This window comes from Diabrotica virgifera, chromosome 5, assembly GCF_917563875.1.
Source record: "Diabrotica virgifera virgifera chromosome 5, PGI_DIABVI_V3a".
Classification (NCBI taxonomy): domain Eukaryota; kingdom Metazoa; phylum Arthropoda; class Insecta; order Coleoptera; family Chrysomelidae; genus Diabrotica; species Diabrotica virgifera.
In genome coordinates this window covers 203,552,577-203,574,224 of record NC_065447.1, presented here as the reverse complement: position 1 = coordinate 203,574,224, position 21,648 = coordinate 203,552,577, and the positions used below count along the sequence as shown (strand labels likewise).

The window sequence follows — 21,648 nt, the reverse complement described above, 5'->3', positions numbered from 1 at the left end:
GGATGAGTGTAGAATTTGTAGTAAAGATGGTCGAAATAAGGCCCACGGAAGGGCTTGAGAACGTTATGCTGCTTGCACTCGGTCACACCGGGTTGCGAATTTACAAAAGCTATACTAATTTAGTCATGGGGGCCACTGAATTCGAGTAGGTTTTGTATGCAGAATATTACTTACATATTCTATACTATTACGGTCCACAAATTAACTGTATTAGTGTAGGATTTGTAAGCGAAATTTTTTATTATTATTGAGTACATGTCTATACTGTTTCAGTCATGGGACGTATAAATAAAGATTTATACGTTTATATAAAGACTAAGATACAATCATCAGATATCAAATTTTATTAATAGTATACGAGGTATGTCAAAAATACGATTTTCTCTCAAGAGTAAAGCACCTTTATTTTCCACAATAATTGTTATTATCGAAAGTTGTTTGGAATTAAAAATTATGTTCTAATGCGCAATTACATTCTTCGAATTGAATTTTTTTTTTTTGGAAATACAAAATATCATTTTATTTAAGTAAGTATAATAACTCCGAAATTATTAATTTTACCAAAAAAAGTTATTCTTTATAAAAAGTTTTGCACGTTCTACAAAATAAGCGTCAATCATAATATTTCACATTTTATCAATTTTATACGGGGTATGTCAAAAAATGAATTTCGTCAAAAAATGAAGTACCTTTATTTTGCACAATATTGAAAAATTTTATTATAAAAAGTGGTTCAGAATTAAAAAAACATATACGAGTACACAATTACATCTTTTAAATTGAAATATTGTGAACTATAAAGGTACTTTACAACGAGATTCATATTTTTTGACAAACCTCGTATAAAATTTGATAAATTATGGTTGTATCTTAGTTTCCAGACCATACAAAACTTTTTATAAAGAATAACTTTTTCTTTAAAATGTTTTCGTAAAACTAATAATAGGAGTTATCGTAATTAAAAATGATGTGGTGTATCTGTAATTTTTCTTTCAATTAGAAGAATGTAATTGCATATTAGAACATTCTTTTTAAGTCCAAACAAATTTTCGTAATAACAATTTTCAATCTTGTGAAATATAATATAAAGGTACTTTACTCTTAAGATAAATTCATATTTTTTGTCATTCCTCGTATCCTATTGATAACACTTGATATTAGATGATTGCGTCTTAGGTTTTAGACGAAGCAGAACTTTTTATGAAGAATAACTTTTTTTCATAAAATCAATAATAAAAAAGTTTTCCATATGGTTCCAACTTACAGGGACATACTGTATATATTCGTAAATTAGTAGTTATTAATTTGTTTTTAATTTTTAATCATATCCAAATATATATCGTTCATTTTAATTTTTATAATAGTACATAATAATAAATCCACTTAAGTAAATACTTGATTAATTTTACTTACATGACTGAAACAGTGTAGACATTTACTCAATAATAATAAAAAATTTCGCTTACAAATCCTACATACAATAATGGCATAACCCAGGCATCCAAAGTGAAAGTTATCCTCCAACACCAAATTTTTCTATATGGTCCACATAATGTTCAGAAAAAAGTCACACCATTTTGAGCGTCGGGTTTGCAGGGGAGAGGGGGGAGAAATCGGTAAATTCGTAGTTTTTTACGTCTTTCGTCGATATTTTTAAAACTATGCGGTTTATCATGAACAACCTTTTATACAAAAATGTTCTACATTAAATTTGAAATAAAAAAGATCCTATGCATAATCCTTCTAAAATGAACGGTTCCAAAGTTACGGAGGTAGTATAGTATAATTGGTCCAAAAAAAGACCTAACCCAGACATCCAAAGTAAAAGTTTTCCTCCAACACCAAATTGTTCTATAGGGTCCACATATTGTTCAGTAAAAAGTTATACCATTTTGAGCGTCCGGTTTGGGGGGAGATGGGGTAAAAGTCGGTAAATTAGTAGTTTTTTTACGTTTTTCGTCAATATTTCTAAAACTTTGCTTTAGCGGAAACAATGTTCTATACAAAAATGTTCTACATAAAATCAAAAAAGGTCCGATATATAATTGTTATAAAATCAACTGTTCCATAGTTACGGAGGGTGGAAAGTGGAAGTTCTCGATACTTTTTAGATTATTTGGGCAATTGATGATGATTTTGTGTGGTGAGGTTGACGTTTCTTCAAGGGCTTATAACATACCATCAGCTACTGAAATAGCAAATTTTATTTACAAAACACAATTCTGTTAAAGAAAATTTCTTTTATCAGTAATATTATAAATTGCTCAAAAAATATAAAAAGTATCGAGAACCTCAACTTTTCACCCTCCATAACTCTGGAACCGTTTACTTTATATAACAATTATGTATAGGACCATGCTATTCTTTATCGAGAATTTACCATTTTTAAAGTTTTTAAGATTTCTCAAAAATACAGCACAATATCGAAAGGCTATAATAGTCCATGAAAATATGATGAAATAAATTTTTTTTCAGAAAATCTACGTTTTTTTTGAGTTTATACGATTCATCAAGGGAAAAGCAATTGCGGAAAGGCGACAGTTCATAAAAAATGATGCATTACCATTATTTAATATTGTTATGAAGCTATATTTATTTGTGGCATTTATGTAATTTACTATTCTAATTGGGAAATAAGCCACAATTTAACTTGAAAAATAATTTTATTGACATTTCGACTTCCACTCCGGAGGTCGTTAACTAAATACAAAATAAAATCATTTTTCAAATTAAATTGTGGCTTATTTTCCAATTAGAATAGTAGATTAACGTTATTTATCAAGAATATCCCATTTTTAATGTTTTTAAGATTTCTCAAAAATTCAGAAAATCGAAATAGTCCATGAAAAAATGATGGAATAATCTTATTGTAGACAATCTACGTTTTTTTTTAGTTTATACGATTCATTAAGTGAGAAGCAATTGCGGAGAGGAGAGTTCATAAAAAATGACGTATTACCATCATTTATGTAGAATTTGCCATTTTTAATGTATGATTTCACAAAAATACAACTGAAAATCGAAAAGCTATAGTCCATGAAAAAATGATAGCATAATTTTAGTAGAAAATCTACGTTTTTCTGAGTTTATACAATTCATTAAAAGAGAAGCAAATTCGGAGAGGCGACAGTTCATAAAAATCGACGTATTACCATTGTTTATCGAGAATTTACCATTTTTAATGTTTTTAAGATTTCGCTGTCCATGAAAAATTATGGCATATTTTTAGTAGAGAATCTACGTTTCTCTGAGTTTATACGATAAATTAAGGAAGAAGCAATTGCGGAGAGGCGACAGTTTACAAAAAATTACGTATTACCATTATTTATCGAGAATTTACCATTTTTAATGTTTTTAAGATTTAGCAAAAATACAGCAGAAAATCGAAAGGCTACAGTCCATGAAAAAATCATGCACAATTTTTCAGTTTCTACAATTCATTAAGGGAGAAGCTATTGCGGAGAGGCGACAGTTCATAAAAAATGACATACAGTCGGAAAAATGAAAGAATACCCATGAACGAACATATAAAACACGCTGTATTTTCCTGTCACCGTGTCACAAAGAAAATTTCCAGTGCAAGTACATGTAACAATAATTATTACATGTACTTGCGCTGTGCAATTTTTTGTGTGACACGGTGACAGGAAAATAAAGCGTGTTTTATACGTTCGTTCATGGGTATTCTTTCATTTTTCCTACTGTACTAACATTATTTATCGAGAATTTACCATTTTTAATGTTTTTACGATTTCGCAAAAAAACAGTAGTAAATCGAAAGGCTACGAAAAAATGGTGGAATATTTTTAGCAGAAAATCTACGTTTTTCTGAGTTTATACGATTCATTAAGGTACTAGTACACTTAAGAAGACCAAAATAAATCATTTTTTTCAAGAATTTTTTTCTCAGAACATTTAATAAAAATGAACATAAAACTTTTTACATATTATAATATCTAACTCTTAGAGAGCACAAAAATATATCTTTTTTCATTTATGCACGTACACTAATATTGTAGAGGGCGTAAAAGTCGAGGTCTCGAAAAATGATGGCGGACAGTTAATCTCAGGATTGGGATATCTGAAACAAAAAAGTCGAACTGCATTTGAAAAAGGAAGGTTTTTTACGTGACAATTTACCACAATTTGACCAAAAAATAAATATTTTTTAACCATTAAAAACTAAAGAAAAACTGGCGATTTTTTCACAAATTTTTTTCAAATTTCCGTAAGATTTTTTTTGCGGAATTTTTCACTAACGGTGGCAAATTGTCACGTAAGAAATCTTCCTTTTTCAAATGCCGTACGATTTTTTTATTTCAGAGATCCCAATCCTGAGATTAACTGTCCGCCATCGGAACTACTTTTTTTTCGAGGCCTCGACTTTGGCGCCCTCTACAATATTTTCTCATAAATGAAAAAAGATATATTTTTTGTATTCTCTAAGAGTTAGATATTAATATGTAAAAAGTTTGATGTTCGTTTTTAATAAAGGTTCTAAGAAAAAATATCTTGAAAAAATGCTTATTTTTGGTCTTCTAAAGTGTACTAGTACCTTAATTAAGGGAGAAGCAATTGCGGAGAGGCGACAGTTCATAAAAATGGACGTATTATCATTATTTATCGAGAATTTTGCGTTTTTAATGTTTTTAAGACTTCGCGAAAATACAGCAGAAAATCGAAAGGCTATAAAAAATGATATATTTTGAAAGGAAATGAAAAGGATATATATTTATATGAAAAGTATATATATTTTTAGTAGTAAATCTACGTTTTTATGAGTTTATACGATCCATTAAGGGAGAAGCAATTGCGGAAAGGCGACAGTTCATAAAAAATGACGTATTACAATTATTATTTATCGAGAACTTAATTTTCAATGTTCAGAAGAGCAGAAAATCGAAAGTCCATGAAAAAATGATGGAGTAAGTTTTCACTGCGGGAACCGGATATATACGTAAAATGATTTCGTGCCCGTACAACGGGAACCGGATAAATACGCGTAACCTTTTTCGGCATTCGCTGAGGCAACCGTATGAATCAGGGCCCGGATTACGTACACTCGATACGCATCGTATTCGCCATGTTTTACCGTAGCGCCTTATGGGAAAACATGGCGGATACGATTCGTATCGAGTGTTCGTAATCCGGGCCCAGATATTGTTTGCGTATTGTATGTTGCCTATAGAAGAGAGTTAGACATATTATATCAAAATTTAAAATACTTTTAAAAATTTTATACTTTACTGCGAGAGCCGTATAAATCCGCACCTTTTTATACAGGCACGCACTCTGGAGGATTTACTTGTAAAATCTTAGGATTCCCCTTCGGTGTATTTATGCAGGATAGTGTTTATCAACTTATTTAATTTTAGTTTAAAAATTCAGTTGTGCGAATTACAGCTGCTGATAAACCTATTATTGACTTTGAAAGAAGTACAAGAGCGTTATGATCGGTAATTTAATAAATACAACAATAATAGTAAATAATCTGAGATTTCTGGGTTGCATTTTCAAGATTTTGTTATAGTATTTTTACTACAAAAACGTTATTACGTAGGTCAAAATTTTTGACGTAAGAGAACTGTCAAAACATTAGAATGTGACTTTTCATTATTACCGTATTTATAATAAACATAGCAATAATGAAAAGTCACATTCTAATGTTTTGACAGTTCTCTTACGTCAAAAATTTTGACCTACGTAATAACGTTTTTGTAGTAAAAATACTATAGCATCAAATTATTGCAAATGAGGGCCGAAAATTGCAGAACATATTATATCCAGTTTTGCCACTCCTAATAAAAGTGGGAAAAATCTTCAAAAACAAAATTTTGAATCAATTGTATAAGGTCTATTACGTCCACAAATTATTAATTTTCAAGAATCTAACAGCAACAGATTAACAGTTACTTCTACAAAATTGCAAATACAGTCCTGAATACACTGTATTGATACACTGCGCGAACCGTATTTATACGCCATAGTACTACATCGACTGACTGCGGCAACCGGATTGATCCGGTTAGACCATACTACTTTTAAAACTAGCCGCAGTGAAAAGGTTAAGGGAGAAGCAATTACGGAGAGGCGACAGTTCATAAAAAATGACGTATTACAATTATTATTTATCGAGAACTTAACATTTTCAATGTTCAGAAGAGCAAAAAATCGAAAGTCCATGAAAAAATGATGAAGCAAGTTTTTTTGTAGAAAATCTACGTTTTTTGAGTTTATACGATTCAACAAGAGAAAAGGAATTACGGGGAGGCTATCTTCTTCATGTGCCGTTCTCGATTATCGAGCGTTGGCTATCAAATTGGCTATAGTAATTTTGTGGACGGCAGCTCGGAAAAGGAATGCAGAGGATCTGTTAAACCATTCTCTCAGGTTTTTAAACCATGACGTCCTTCTTCGACCTGGCCCTCTTCTTCCGAGGAGGCTATACTTCATCAAAAAATATTTTCTAGTGAGAATTTACGATTTTTAATATTTTCAAGATTTAGCAAAATACAGCAAAACTTCAAAGGTCGTGAAATAATGATGGTATAACATTTTCAGTAGAAATCTACATTTTTTGAGTCTATATGATTCTGCACGTTCACTCAGTGGTACAGTAACCTTCCACCACAGTGATATTAATTTATCTAAACTCTCTTGTGCCCTAACATGCGATTACTTCCAAACAAATGGTTAGCTTTGATGATGTTAAGATTCGTCGAAGGGAAAGTAATTACACTAAACGGTAGTTTAGCATCTGTATTACTTTCTACAATTTCTCGATAGTTGGCTTTTGATATTTCGACCTTTACTTCGTCTACTTCTTCGTTCATCGTAATTCTTATCCATTGGTTTAAAGTTTATGGTTTCTCTCTTAGGTGTCCTAGTAGGATGAGCTCCTGTACAGCTTGTCCTTGTTTCTTTCCTTCCAAGTCCAAACTTGTAAAATCCTGACTATCAATATGTCTTTATCCCTCCCAATATAATTCTTATCGTGCTGCAATTAAATATCTATTTCATACTATTTGAGCTCTTTAGCTATTTCTAAGTCGGTCAGACGGCTCAGTCGATCGACAAATCTAGCGGATATACGATCGAGGTTCGAGCCCCAGCCCGGTCATTTGAAAAATAAAAAGGCTAACGTCGTAGTATAAAATTCTATATAGAATCTACGACTTGGTCTGGAATAAACTGGTGTCTGCTGGGCCTATGGAGGAGCGGTACAACAAGGGATAAGGGCTTGCGGCTTAATGATACTCCTCCAAAGACACTTTGACACCTAAAAACGGTGTATATATATAGCTATTTCCAACATATATTTGCTGTGGCCAATATCGTTCTTATGTTCCATATGTTTATTTCTAGTTCTTTATATTTTTTTGTTTTCGTCTTTTCTCTTTGTTTTCTTCATTTCATATTTAGTTGTCTTGTCCATTACCAAATAAAGCGCATAAAAAGAAATAAAAGAAAATCATTAATCTAAAAGTAATTTATTATAAGTGTTTAGTAGCTAAAATGCCATATAAAAAAATCTACTTTCTTGCTTATTCTGCTCTACCTATACTTATTTCTCATCCTTCTCTACATTTCGATAATCTGAAAAAAAAACAAATAATTAAAAACAAATAGACATTAAGTACATCATCATTTAATAATAAAGGAATGATGGGATAATTGAAAAAATTCTAGGTAATAAGTTAAAAATTGACGAAACGTTTTTGAAGATTGTGAGTTTTTCCCAATATTCTCTCAACGCACACTTTTCCTTTACTTGTAAGCACTTTGTTAATATTATATAAAGAAACTAGTTACCCATCTTTCCATCATCTCCACCATCTTCCGATCCTTGACTTCGTTCAGCTTCTGCAGAGCCTGGTCCTGCTTGAGGGGAACCATACATCTGTCCATCTTGAGGTGGCGGTAGTGGCTGTCCCTCGGTTGAAGGTGGAGCTCCATGTGGACCGGGACTTCCTGGATATGGATGACCAGGACCAGGTCTACCACCAGCATGAGGTGGATATTGCGGATATTGTTGATGATAATAGCCGGGATGTGGAGGATATTGGCCGCCCGGTGGAGGTGGACCCGGTGGTGGATATCCGCCTTGAGGATGAGGATAGGTTTGCTGTTGGGGCGGATAACCCGGGTAGCCTGGATGAGGTGGCCTAGGTGGCAAGGGCACCGACTGCGGATTTGGTCCTGAAATTTTCATATTTACAGTTAAAAGCAATCTAAAAACGTCACTTAATTTAATATACCTTGCGGCGGATACTGTTGAGCATATTGTTGCGGAACCTGTGAAGGTGGCATCATGGGATTCTGGTGTGGTGGTGGTCCTTGAGCTGAAGGTGGATGAGCTGGATTTTGCTGCATATGAGGAGGCATGGGGCCATGAGGACCTTGTGGAGGCACGTTTAAAGGAGGTCCGCCCGGTGACGGTTGTTGTGGTGGATGATGAGGTGCACCAGCCTAAAAATGTTTGTTAACAAATTAAGTATAACAATAAGGATAAGTCCGGTAGTATACATTAGTGTGTATTGTGGTTTAAAGTTATATGTGGTATTCGTTAAATATTAGTACAAGTTAGTAATGAATAGTCCAAAATAATACCATAACAAACTTAACTGTATACATACACAACTACTTATAAGTATGCGACCTAATATTTGTATAAAATATATACATAAAATGAGATCCTTAAAACGATATACGGTTATTACTGACTAAGGGTACGAACAGCACAAGTGAGTCGCGGTCGATGTCGACATTCATGTAAAGTAAACACATTGTACTGAATGAAAGAGAACAGAGCAGATAAGCTGCGAGGTTTAGCGCGATTCCATCTAGGAGGTTTACATCGACGCTTTTGAAAATCAACTGCGTTTGTTTTTACATGGATGCCTACTACGATGCTTCCCTGTGATTGGTGCGTTTAAGGCCAAGTTGTCATTCCCCTGCCCGTGCAGCTATACCAAGTGCGCTGCGGTACTCGAATTGCTACCTATAATCTATTTTGCGTATTCAGTTCATTTTTGAATTTCAAGCGTTAAATATAAGGGAGGATCTGATAGCAATAATTGTGCAGCCTCACTTCCGTATTGTGGGACAAGACTCACAGACAACATCGTAACCGGCATATTCTTGAAAAGGAGTGGAAGAAGATAGCAACTCAACTTCGAACGAGAGGTAATTAATAACGTGCAAAAGCACAATCTTTTTGTCATTCAAATTTCATCAAACTACACTCGGGTGCAAAAAAATCGATCCACTGAAAATTTGGTCATTTTTGATGTCTCGAATTTCCTAAACCTGTTGTCTGATTTAAGTGATTTTTTAATATGTTATAGCCTTATTCATTAGCAATACCGCTGTAATAATATTATTGCTAGACAGGTAAAGTGTCATTGTATACCGGGTGTACGAATCAAACTGTTTTTTTCTCAAAGTTCTCATCACCCTGTGGACTATTCTAGCGTTTATAAAATACTGAAATTAAAAACCAAATATAGCCTCCGGTTTTCTTAACATTCTGTTTTTAGATTCATTCGCTTATGTTGGATAATAAAAAAGTTAGGTACTTTAACAACTGGCCATGTTCGTCATCAGTACAGGGTGTTTCGAAATAAGTGCGGCAAACTTTAAGGGGTAATTTTACACATGAAAATAATGACAGTTTGCTTTATAATCATATGTCCGCAAACGCTGCGTTTCCGAGATACGGGATGTTCAGTTTTTTTACAAACTTACGATTTATTTATTGCTTTAAAACCAGTTGAGATATGCAAATCAAATTTGGTGGGTTTTAAGACGTAGTGTTGCACATTTTTTGACATACAATTTAGAATTTAATATTCACCATTAGCGCACAAACGGGTATTATGACCGATCATATTACCCGTATGCACGCCAATGGTGAATATAAATTTCTTAATTGTATGTGGGTCATTCCATTTCAAATCACTCAATTTTGGAGCAAAAAAAATTATGGACCTGCGATTTGTCTGAAAATTGGTATATAGCTTCTGCGGGACGTAAAAATAAGATATTTAAGGTCAAAAAATCTTCTTCTTCTTTTTTTCTCAAAATGTTATTTTATGCGATTTTACAGTGATTTGGTGTTTATTTATACAAATTTGCATTTTCTATCGTAAAGTATCAATGGAAAACATAATATTTTAATGGAAGGGACTCAAAATAGTCATTATATGGCATTATAACAAGTTACTTTGATTCAAAACAAGCTTTTGATCAAATTTTATAGTGTAGAAAACGTTAAAATACCGTTTTTTACATTTTTCTCCATTCCCAAAATACATCATAATCGATTTGGCTGAAAATTTGCCCACAGATAGACAAAACATAGGATTTTAAGTGGTGAGAAGGATTTGAATTATATTACAATACCAAAAAAGTTACATGCAATATTATAGTCAAAAATATAGGCGTCTACTGTAAGTACAATTAACTCGAAAATATCGACCTCACGACAAAAATTGTTAAAAAGAAATTGTAAATACGATTTATTTGGAACAATTTCAGTTCCTACCATTTTTGTCGAAAAGTTAAAAATGGCGGAGATATTGAGCAAAACAGGTTCTCCTTTAAAATCAAGATGGCGGCTAACGTAACGGAGGAATTCATTCGTGATTTTAAATTTAGGCTACTATTGACTCCCCTAAGGATCAGAAAAATAAAATTTTGGGCAGCTCGGCATTCAAGGTCAAATGCTATCCCGACTGGACTAATATATACTTTTGAGTCTGATATTAATGCATGTAATTAAAGTCCTATCTTTTGGCTAACTGTGGGCAAATTTTCAGCCAAATCGATGATGATGTATTTTGGGAATGGAGGAAAATGTAAAAAACGGTATTTTAACGTTTCTTACACTATAAAATTTGATCAAAAACTTGTTTTGATTCAAAATAACTTGTTATAATGCCATATAATGACATTTTTGAGTCCTTTCTATTAAAATATTATGTTTTTCATTGATACTTTACGACAGAAAATGCAAATTTGTTTAAATAAACACCAAATCACTGTAAAATCGCATAAAATAACATTTTGAGAAAAAAAGAAGAAGATTTTTTGACTTTAAATATCTTATTTTTACGTCCCGCAGAAGCTATATACCAATTTTCAGACAAATCGGAGATCCAAAATTTTTTGCCTGAGTGATTTGACATGGAATGTACCATGTCAAAAAATGTGCAATAACTACGTCTTAAAACCCACAAAATTTTATTTGCATATCTTAACTGGTTTTAAAGCAATAAATAAATCGTCAGTTTGTAAAAAAAATTGAACATCCCGTATATCAGAAACGAAGCGTTTGCGGACATAGGATTATAAAGCAAACTGTCGTTATTTTCTCGTGTAAAATTACCCCTTAAAGTTTGTCGCACTTATTTAGAAACACCCTGTACTGATGAAGAACATGGCTAGTTGTTAAAGTACCTATGTAACTTTTTTATTATCCAACATAAGCGAATGAATCTAAAAACAGAATGTTAAGAAAACCTGAGGCAATAGTTAGTTTTTAATTTCAGTATTTTATAAACGCTTGAATAATCCACAGGGTGATGCGAACTTTGAGAAAAAAACACAATTTGATTCGTACACCTGGTATACAATGACAGTTTACCTGTCTAGCAACAATATTATTACAGCGATATTGTTAATGAATAAGGCTATAACATGGTAAAAAAATTAAAAAATCACTTAAATGGGACGACAGGTTTAGGAAATTCTAGACATCAAAAATGACCAAAGTTTCAGTGGATTGATTTTTTTGCACCCGAGTGTACTTCACTTGACAGTGGTCTTAGCTTAGGGTTACCATACGTCCGGACAGTCCGGATTTGAAAGACATGTCCGGATTGGCGTCCGGATATGAGAAATGTCCGGATTTTTTTATTTACTAAAAAAAATATTAAAAAAAAACATATTTAACAAATTACTCGCAAGATCTCAAACATGCAAATTTTATTACGGTTACAATTGATAGTTCAAACAGAAACGAAATCAAATTGACTCCGGTATGTGTTCCTTATTTTACGCAAAATGAAGGTGTCAACGTGAAACTTTTATTTTTTGATGAATTTCCGGGTTAAACATCTGATTTTTTAGTAGAACATGTTTTAAAATGTATTAAAAAGTACTCAGTTGATTCAAAAGTAGTTTGCCTTTGTGCTGATAATACTAATATGTACTAACTTTGGTGGTGTCAAAAGGCAAGGGCAAGGATATGTTTTTTTCCTTGAACTACCCCTGTCCGGATTTGGCCTTAATAAATTATGGTAACCCTATCTTAGCTCGACCTAGCAGCGCAGATAACCTCCTTGTTATGTGTTGTCGATACCGACCGCAACTTAACTAGTAGCATCCACCGCGATCTCCACCTCCACCCACTTGTTCTGTTCTTACCCTTAGGTACTTTATAGCGTTTCAATTTCAAAGTATTAACATTCCTTGAAATTCTTGATTGTACTATCGATATTTCTGGGACTACGTCTTATTTTTAAGTTTCCCCATATGATTAATTTTGTCTGTGTGTGGTTATGTTCCCACGAAACCAACTGCGTAACCATATCTGCAATCTTTTTTAAGCACCCATACCAAGAATGTGTACATTAAGAGATCCCAGACGCCTATATTTCATAAAACCTTTATTTTTGCTGTGGCAGCTGACGCCAAATAATAAGTTTAATCAGCACAGATTTGTGGCGAAAGTCACAAAAATGCGGTATATTTTAATTTCTTGTCACTTTCGTCAAAACATAAAAGATAGAAAGATTTTTTCTTGTCTTCCTAGGGTGAAATGATCACACCAGTCTTTGTCAATGTCATCAATCCTCTTTCTTCATCGTCTTTTTGCTGACGAAAAAAGAAATTCGGCTTGAGGGTCACTACCACTGGCGAAGCGTCCATGTAACCACTGTTACCATTGGTAACAGTTAAAAATCTTGCAAATAAATATGTATTTTATGACGATGAATAATTCCATTTATTATTTTATTTTATTTTTACCAATAGAAATATATTATTATATTATGTGTTAATAGTACCTAATTCAGTAAATAGCCAGACACACGAAAATATTGGCGAGTTTATGTGACTCAGTTGCACTTTATTACATTCTGTTACCAGTATCATTTGTGCTGACAGTGAATGGTTATCTCGCTGTCGCTCGGGCGGCTCGGGACCGGCTAGTACTAAAAATTTTGAAGGAGCGATGGGCGTAAGCGCGCTGTGTATATCAGTAGGGCTGTTACCAGATTTAAATTTGCTAACAGTACCTATAATAAAAAGTGTGCGTGCAGTTCACCATGGATGAGTGTCGCTGCGTAATCGATCAACTACTTGAAAAGTAATTTTGATTGAAAAATAAAATGAGATTATTGAAAATGAAAGACCTATTTTAAACAATTTAAGAAAGGAATTTAAAAAATTAGCTCGATATTTTAAATTTAGTTGGTACAGTGAAAATCCTTGGTTATGTGGTTGCAAGAAAAATAGACTGTATTGTTGGCCATGTCTTCTGGTTTTTACAGAAAAATGGGTGGACCAGAGAGTTTTAAAAAAGAGACATGAAATTTCTCCGTTACCTACATGTAAGATGTATACCCAATTTGATTCAGTTTGGCAAAACAAGAATCAAAAGTTCTCTTAACCAAGCATTTAAAGCAAATATTGCTAAACATATAATGAGTTTGTTAAAAAAATAGATAGGTACTCGTATATCCTTAGCTCACTTATAATAGATATGTACCGTATGTTTTTTGGCCGAACAAGAATTAGCGTTTCGTGGTCATTTTGAGGGCGACGGCTCTGACATTCGAGGCAATTACAGGGAATTGTTAACATTATTTGCCAAAAAAGAACAAAAATTTTGCCAACATCTAGAAACATCAACTGTTTTTTCGAGAGTTTCAAGTGATATACAAAATGCGGAATGGGACGTTTCATCGCCGCCGTTTCGATGCCGCCGGTTCATCGCCAGTCCATTTCATCGCCGGCCGTTTCATCGCCAGTTAGTTAGTTGATCTTGTATTATGGGAGATGACACGACACGACGTTAAATTCAGTTCAAAACTTATGACAAATTAATAGATAAAAAATATTATTATATTAATTTACTGTTCTATTTCTACTTCCCCTAAATTTGATACTAAACAGTATTAAATTTGAAGTGTTAAATTATATTTTATATTATAAAAGTTTAAAAGTCTATTAAAAGATTAAGTATGGCAACGGGAATGGTCATATCTCGCATTTCCTAGAATTCCTAATTGATACTAAAAATAAATAATAAATGTAACTGTCGAAAATTCGGAAATATATCAGTTAGCGATTAACTGACTGGCGATGAACCGGCGGCATCGAAACGGCCGGCGATGAACTGGCGGCGTCGAAACGGCGGCGATGAAACGTCGTAGACCCTACAAAATGATATTATTGAAGCTATATGTATATACATTTAGCCATATCTTCATTTTTTTAAATAAGATTTTTTGCATCTGGTTTTGGTAACACTTTAGAAAAAGTCACGCGTCGCCACTGGTCACTACCCTTATTTTTCGTCACCACACAAGGCTTCAAAAGGCGAATGACTTTCAATTCACCACTGGCTGATCATGCCATGTAAAATTTTTTTATTTAGCTAACTTGTGTTAAGAGTTTGTCGGTCAGATGACTCAGTGGGCTGAGGCGCTCGGTCGACAAATCTAACGGATTTACGATCGAGGTTCGATTCCCGGCCAGACCATTGAAAAATAAAAAGGCCAACGTCGTATAAAATTCTATAGAATCTACGAATTGGTCTGGAATAAACTGGTGTCTGATTGGTCTATCGAGGAGCGGTACGGCAAGGGATAAGGGCTTGCAGCTTGGTGATACTCCTCTATAGATCCCTACCGAAGGGCGTTGACGCCTAATAATGGTGTATATATGTGTTAAGAGTTTTATGGTTGATTAGCGACACATTTATGTAATTGATTTCATGACTTTACATTTTAATTATTAAGGAGTTATATATTTTTTAAGGATATCAATATTTATTGATATCCTCAAATAATATCATATTAAAATTACTTGAAGGATCTGTATGAGGGAGTAACAACTAGTGTTAGGAGAGGTGTGGGAGAGACCGACAAGGCTCAGTTCTTAGTCCGTATATATTCTCATTAGTATTAGATCAGTTAACAGCGAAACTACAGGATAACATTTCCCGGTGCTTAATGTATGTTAATCGAGAATAGTGAAGGGGACAAACTCTTGAGGAAAAAGGTTTAAAACTTAGTAGGACGAACAAAGAGTAAGTATATGGAAATTTTGTTTAAAGATGGAATTATTACAAATAAAATGATATTTTTGGATGGTGAGATGATTGTGAAAAATGGGAGTTTTAAATACCCAGGATCGGCATTACAGAGGCATGCGAAAATAGATGGATATGCATGCAATAGAATTCGGGTGGGATGGATGAAATGGAACGAAGCGAGTGGTGTGTTGTGTGACAGACAAATTCCAATGAAGCTGAAGAAAAAATTCTATAAAACAGCCAAAAGACCGACTATGATGTACGGAAATGAATGCTGGGCAGCTAAAAAGAAAGAGGAACAGCGAATGCATGTGGCGACAATGAGCGGATGGATGAGTGGAGTAACAAAAAAGGATACAATTAGGAATGAATATATTAGGGGACGTCTAAGGGTGGCACCAATTGATGCCAAAATGAGGGAGCATAGGTCAAGAAGGTTTTGTCATGTTCAACGTCGAGACGTTAATAACCCTTGTTAATTCAACGAAGCATTGCTGAAATGCGAGTTCCTGGAAGAAGCAGGAGAGGAGCACCAAAGAAGACCTGGGGGAGACGTTTAGGCAGGCCATTGGGTAAAGGAGATTGATGTTGATATGATCCAAGATAGAAACTTATGGAGAATGCAATTAGGGAACCGACCCCGCGTAGGGATAATGGCAAAGAGAATGATGATGATTAGAAGATATTCAGGATAACAAGTTGCAAAATAGTAGGTTATCCATTTTTTATTCTAAAACTTTTTCTGAACTTTCCATAACTTTTTCAGATGTAGTTTTTTTGGACCTCTCCAACAAAATCAGGCAGTCATACGAAAAACACTTTACTAACTTAAAGGTACGTTTGATGACAGAATATTTCTTTTTTTAATGCACACTCCTCTAAAGTTGGCTGTTACAATTGAAAACTCCTCTCTGTCTTCGCTGCTCTTATTAGCTGTTCAAAATTTAACCCTGTCCATTGTAGGATGTTTTTTAGCCACGATAGTCTTTGCTAGTTGTCTCTTTCCCTCGCTCTTGTTTTTCACTAGTAGTTGAGCATATTTTACTTATTATTTCTCAGTGTGTGCCCTACCCTAGTATATTTTCCTAACTTCCACTGTGTTGAAAAGTACTCGTTCCTTGCCTAGTCTATGCAGTACTTCTTCATTTAAAGTATGCGATGTCCATCAAATCTTGCGGATCCATCGGTAGGACCAAATTTCAAAGGCTTCCAACTTATTTGCGGTTGATGTTCTAAAAGTCCACGTTTAAGCATAAACGTAGTCGAGTTTTATTTGAGAATCACACAAGAGTCTTTTGATTTTTGAAGTAAATACTTCTTATCGCTCGGTATGCCTATATGTTTTTGCACGGACCCCAAATAATCTCATGCGTGCCCCAGATGCTTGCAGCAACCTTGCGGTATACATAAAATAAAATAAAACAAAATAAAATAGTCGTTATTTTATTCATCATAAACCAGTAGTTTTATTATTAAAATATAATTATAATAAAAATGAAATACAAATACAAGACAGTAATGAAAATGTTAATGATGAATAAATTCTAATTTATAAAACTAAAATCATTAAACAAAATTAAAAAAAAAAAAACAATTCAGTAATAACCAGACATAAAATGCCATTAACCCACATAAAATAGTAGCATGCTATATGTTCTTAGTTCTATTCTATTTCTAGATTAGGATTTAGACTACTATCGATCCAGCATCCTAGGTACTTGAACTTGTTGACATGTTCTAAAATGTGTCCGTTTATTATATATTTTGATTTTCAGATTGACATCACTTTGATTATCTTAATATTTTTATACCGAATTATGATCGTATCATCGGCGTATGTGCTGTTGATATTTACGCCGTCCTTGAAATTATCCAGTGTCGCTTTAAACAGAAACTCGGCATATATATTAAAAAAAAAACAGGTCATAAAACAAATCCCCCACAACTCATCTTCTAATCTCTCCCTCAGCGGATGTGGAACCTTCGATCTTAATTCTGAGTCCTGATTCTATTTCATTTCGATGTCGAAATTTAAAAGCGACTAGCACATGTCAGTTTGCAATCGCTAGCGATTCTTATTAATTTTGATTTTAGTTAAAACTGGGGATATTTACTCTATTATTTTGACACTGCTCAGAATTTGGGTTGGCCCTCTTGTTTATTGGCTACACAATGTTTGTTGCATGTTTTTTTTACATTACATCTTTCATTTGAGTTGATAAATCACGTTGTGAACATTCTCACTTATATTTCGACTCGAAATCAAAGTTAAACCGCTTGATATATCGAAAATTAATGACGTCCCTAGTTAGGTCAACTGAAATCCATAAGAAGCGGAAAGTCGCATTTCGACGTCGCCATATTAATTTCGACGTGTTTTGCGTCGAAATGTGAATTAGAATTAGGGCCCTGGTATTTTGGTAGCAGTACAAGTTTTTTTAGCAACTTAATGTCCTTCCCATCTAAACCGACTTCTTGCAAACATTCTAAAAGTAGGTCGTGTCTTACGCTACCAATTATATTACATATTATATCTCTGTTGGTCGTAGGATTTTTGGATAAGAACTAGTAAAGTGAGGGCTTTCTTCGTTCCCATGCCTGCTCTGAATATTTAATTTAATTCTATATCCAGTATATATATTAAACCAAGTATATATTAAACTTTCATTAATAATTGGAAGAATGTTTCAAGATTATGAACGTTGTTTGAAATGAAATATCAAGTAATAAAATGTTATTCTATGGATACGCCCACAGTATTCTGCCCAAAAGTTTAAATTTCTTGGCCTACTCCAATTAGGATTTGTCTCCATGAACTGTGGTTCCAAATGCCGAAAACGTGGTCATGAACCTTTAAAAGCGTATACTGTTCATACAATTCGGTATTACTTACTTTCGTATTTAACGGTTTTTGGCATCGCTGGTCGATGTCAAAGTGGCGGATCCAACATGACATAAAGAAATTAAAAATATCAATCAAAACGCAGTATTTTTTCCAAATTTAGTGATTTAAGGTATTTTTAAAATAGCTGATTACAAATCTGAAATTATTATTTTTAAACAAAATGGCGTAAAGAAATTGAAAATATTAATCAAAACGCAATATTTTTTCGAAATTTGATGTTAAAGAGTTTTAAGGACGCTGATTATAAACATAGTATTGTTTTTTTTTTTTGAAAAACAAAATTGCGAATTCAATATGGCGGAAAGAAATTATATTATTTTAAAAGCACATTTTTTTTTAAATTTCATAATACATATACGAGATTTTTGAAATTGTTGATTACATAAATACAACTTCTTTTTGAAATAAAAACAAAATAGCGTATCTAATATGACGGCAATTGAAAATACTAATTTAAATGCATAATTTATTTTAAAGTATGATAATTTAAGGGTTTTGTAAGATCTATGATTACGAATCTGCCATTCTCAGAAAGAAACAAAATAGCTAATCTAATATGACGATTTTTTTTAAATATGGAGATATATAACAAACGGATACTTTTTTGAAATGTGACAGTTAAAAACTAATTTTATGTAAATGTAACGTTACATTTACTGATAGCGCCATTTCACATTTTTGTATTCAAACAACTCATATCAGTGCAAAGGCAGTTAAACCAATGTGATTCTGATTCTGTATCTTATTACTATACATTTTGGGATTAATAAACGTTAATAGCAGACTTGTGTACTTTTTGAATGTATTTTTACAAAATTTTGATGATTTGTAGTATATTTTTACTGTTTATTCATAACAAATTTTATGCATAGTTATAAAATTTTTAGAACTTTTTAGGTCAGCTGTAAACAAGGTCAGGGAAGCCTTGATGATTTCCAATCTCCGATAGGAGTGGTATAAGAAGAAGTTATAAAATCTTAAGCGAGAGGGTCATGGTTTGAAATTTTAATTTTTTTATTATTTTTAACTTGTGCATAGCTTCAAGAATACCCCCTAAAAATTTCAGATATATCGGAGTAAAATAACCAGATATACAGCACATTAAATATTCCTACCTTCGATTCGCTTTGCTGTTTCGCGCCAACACGTTTAAGCGTAGTGAGAAACGTTCAACAATTGTTCCCCTTCTCTTTTGCAGCGATTCAGAAGTATATTCCGGTGTGCATTACTTTACGATTTGACAGGTAAACACAAAGATGAAGTTGTCAAGACACGTTTTTCTCAAAACTGTTTCTTCAAAGACGGTGGACATTGTAACCAAAGACCAAAAACTACTCGACCAATACACCTGAAATTTTGCATAGATTTTTTTTAGATATTTCTTGAGGTAACGATGTCGAGATATATTTATTTTAAGCTTATTTTTTGTTTAACAATAATAAATATGTTGACTTTCACCTTTTTGTTACAAATAATTTCGTTTTCTTTTACTTCCGAGTGATATCATCAAAAACTCAAAAATCATTAAAAATAAAAAAATTCGACAGTGTTTCATCGAGAAACTTATGAGCTAATAAAATATTTTTGAATCTTTTGTTTCACACGATCCAGTGACGAGTTCTGATGTCCACCGCAAAATCCATTTTTTTGCAGGTTTGCCACCGTTGGCTTATTTTTTAAAATCTTTGTATATACTTGGCTTGGTTGGTGTCACGGACTCCGCAAATTTTGTAATCCATTTTAAAAATAGTTCTAGGCTACCTAGACACCTGAAATTTTCAGGATAGCTTAGAACTAGCTAACAATGCAATATTTAACTGCTATTATACAGGGTGATTAATTATTAGTGGGGTGAAGCTCCGTAGATCCGTTATAGTAATAGATAGCGATAATACTTTTTTTTTCTCTGATTCTGGCTTTGGTTTAGAACTAGAACCTTTAGCCACGTAATTGTATAACTTAGTACTAAGTCAGGGGAGTAATGTGTAGTGTGTGTGTTGAGTAAGTGTCTTGTTACTTTGCAAAGTCGACGTCATTGTCTTTGCAAAGAGACGCTAATTGTTTCCGAACGTCTGCGGTCCCTCCGGTGAGTACCGATCCCACAAGGACAGAAACTATTTTTGCGATAATACTTAATAACAAAAATTGTAGCGAACTTTGAGCTTCACATTACAAAATTAGCTAGAATGTTACAGGGTGTTCGATAAAATAGTGGCAGACCAAACTTATGTTTTTTTTTAAATAGAACATCCTGTATTTTATTTTATATTCGAAATCCTCATAACTTTTCGATTACAAAAATATAAAGGTTTGGTATGTTATACGGGGTATTTATAAAGTTATAACCAATTTTATATGAAAATAGGTTTGGTATGTTATACGGGGTATTTGTAAAGTTATAACCAATTTTATATGAAAATCGTAGCAAGTTTAACTACCTGTATAAATAAAAGCAAGCACAAGGTCAATGATTTATTGACGTCATATTTTTTTATTTATTGTCAAAATTTTCATAAATGTTTGTTTTGCTAATTTTGTTTATATTGAATACAGGGTGAGACAAAACGCAAGTACATTATTTTCTCAGTAATTTTAAATAGAATACCCTGTATTTTATATCATTATCGAAAAGTACCATTACCATACTATAATTTTTGTATAACATTCCCTATGTGTAAATTTATTAGTTTTCGAGATATTTTCATTTTTCAGAGCAAAATTATTAATAATTACGGGTCTAAATCTTTCCAAATTTTAAGTAACCCATGACTGAATAATTGTCTAAAACTTACAATTTACGATTATTGATTATCAATATGTAATCAAAGTTGGCTACAATTTTTGTTATTAACTTTTATTACTATCTATTACTTATAATGGATCTACAAAGCTTTACTGACCAATCACGCTGTATGGATAAATCATTTTTTTTTTTAATTTCAAACTATTTTAAAAATGTGACTACTGCAATGATATTTTAAAGTACGTTAATAAATCGATATCTACAAATTGATGGTGCCTAAGTGGCATTAGACTGCAGATCGAGAGGTCCCCAGTTGGAACCCGACTGTTGCGTATCTTTTTTTACTTGTTTTAATAAATAATTAAAACTTTATATACTTAAAATTATATATACCGTTTTAAACAACAGTGGTATTTGGTATTTTAAAAAATACTATTTTATACTAGTGTAATTTTTGGAATCATAATTATAAATAACAGTTAATACATCTACTAAAAATTTATATTTTATATGTTAATTATTCTTTTCAAATATGTTGTGCCCTACATAAATATGTACATGTACAATAACAAAACCGTGATATTATAAAAAGTACTTTTTCTACTCTATGCCATATTATGTATAAGTTTTTAGTTTGTGAAAACTGTCATTATAGATAGCAGTGCGTGAAGGATT

The 21,648-nt window shown here is 32.8% G+C and overlaps 1 protein-coding gene across 5 annotated transcripts in view; it reads right to left on the bottom strand.

The window, feature by feature from the left end:
* Positions 1–7,474: 7,474 nt before the first annotated feature.
* The window catches only part of LOC114324189 (uncharacterized), a 70,816-nt gene continuing 56,642 nt past the window's right edge, over positions 7,475–21,648 (bottom strand). For all 5 annotated transcript variants that reach the window (XM_028271945.2, XM_028271947.2, XM_028271948.2 and 2 more), the window contains 3 exons: positions 8,259–8,469; positions 7,813–8,199; positions 7,475–7,596 (listed from right to left, as the gene is read on the bottom strand). In XM_028271945.2, coding sequence (XP_028127746.1) covers positions 7,565–7,596; positions 7,813–8,199; positions 8,259–8,469 — 630 coding nt within the window. In that variant the 3' untranslated portion in view covers positions 7,475–7,564. The remainder of the gene's footprint in view (positions 7,597–7,812; positions 8,200–8,258; positions 8,470–21,648) is intronic.